Source organism: Myotis brandtii, unplaced genomic scaffold, assembly GCF_000412655.1.
Source record: "Myotis brandtii unplaced genomic scaffold, ASM41265v1 C42379358, whole genome shotgun sequence".
In the NCBI taxonomy this organism is placed as follows: domain Eukaryota; kingdom Metazoa; phylum Chordata; class Mammalia; order Chiroptera; family Vespertilionidae; genus Myotis; species Myotis brandtii.
Genome location: NW_005323219.1, coordinates 1 through 1,383, shown reverse-complemented (window position 1 = coordinate 1,383; position 1,383 = coordinate 1). Strand labels below are relative to the sequence as shown.

At 50.8% G+C, this 1,383-nt stretch overlaps 1 protein-coding gene across 1 annotated transcript; it reads right to left on the bottom strand.

Moving 5' to 3' along the window:
• Positions 1–163: 163 nt before the first annotated feature.
• Positions 164–1,030, bottom strand: LOC102241680 (transforming growth factor beta receptor type 3; the record flags this gene model as incomplete). The annotated part of the gene is made up of 2 exons (XM_005852966.1): positions 710–1,030; positions 164–316 (listed from the first exon to the last, which is right to left on the bottom strand). Coding segments are annotated over exons 1-2 (474 nt in total), but the record flags the coding sequence as incomplete, so codon positions are not given.
• Between the last annotated feature and the right edge of the window lie 353 nt (positions 1,031–1,383).

Here is a 1,383-nt window from a genome sequence, read left to right as displayed (position 1 = left end):
CAGGGTCGAAGTACATCTCATTCTGTTGAGAACTGACACTTGGCTTGGTTCGGGCCTGGGGTATATGCCCCTCCTCATTTTCACAGAAATTTTACGACTAGTTTTAAGGTAACACCCTGCAAGCTCTGGCCAAGGGCCAGGCTTCGCCCTGGAGGACACTCACGGAGTTGAAGTAAACCACGCCATCCGGGGCGGACCGCCGGTGCCGAGTCCCGCAGCCATTCAGGGGAGACTCCAAAATGAAGTGGGTGCCATTCATCTTGGCCTTGCAGTTAGGATCCAACAGGGTGAGCTCCATGCCCGAGTAGCTGTTGGACTGAAACAACAACCACCAAAACATAAAGGGGGCCCACAGGCAGTTCTGCAGCACACAGTTCACAGTTTGCCTGGTCTTCCAAGTAAAGGTTGCTGGAGGCCTGCGTCCCCCGCCCCCTACCAACCGCCTCTCAAACGGGATTGTGTTTGTTGGCCTTGGAAACCCAATAGCAAAATATTGACACACAAGGATCTGGAACCCCCCCTTACTGAGAACAACAGAAACCGGGTGAGAATCGCAGCCGAGGGGAAGTGAGCCCGTCCAACTGAGAAAACAGTATGGAGCCTCTGGAGTCCCGAAGTGAAAGAGCTGGAGAGAAAGAACTAACACGTACTGGGGCGAGATGCGGGGGGAAGTGGCCTTCTCTTCCCTCCTTTAAGGAACTGCACTGACCTGAAAAGAATCTTTTTCTACAGCCACGGTCATCTTTTCATTGTCACATTTGACTGACAGGGCAACATCCATGCTGCCCTGCACCTCCTCAGGCTCTCTGGGACCAGGAAACAGCCGTAAGCCGGGGATGACAGGGTCCTTTGGCTGTGGGAGCCCATCTTCTCCCCCTTCCTTCTGGCCTTTCCTGGGGATGTCCAGGAAAGGAAAGGGGAAACCTCCACTCTGGCCTCTCCCTCCCCGGATGGGTGGGTTGTCCAGGTTTCCAGGGTCCAGCAGGATCCGTAACTCGGGAGGGATGGTGTGGACCTCTTCATCTCTCATCTCCTCTGGTGGTGACAGAAGAAAGCAAAACATCATCAGTGTCTGATGCCGGGGCACAATCAGTGTTTGATGCCAGGGCACAATCATCATTAAAGGCAAGAACAGGAAGAATTAGCATGGAGTGTGTAAAACTACACTTAACAAATAATGTATGAAGGAGATGAGTAGTCTGGAAGCCTGAATTTTAGTCCTGCGGTTCTTTCGAACTCACTAAGTGGCTTTGGGCCAGTGGCTTATTTCTCTGTGCCTCAGTTCCCCAAGTTTTAAAATTAAGAGATTTAATGATTAATGAGATCAAGTGGTTCTAAAATTGGTTGCACATTAAAACCACTTTGGAAATGTTAAAAAAAAAA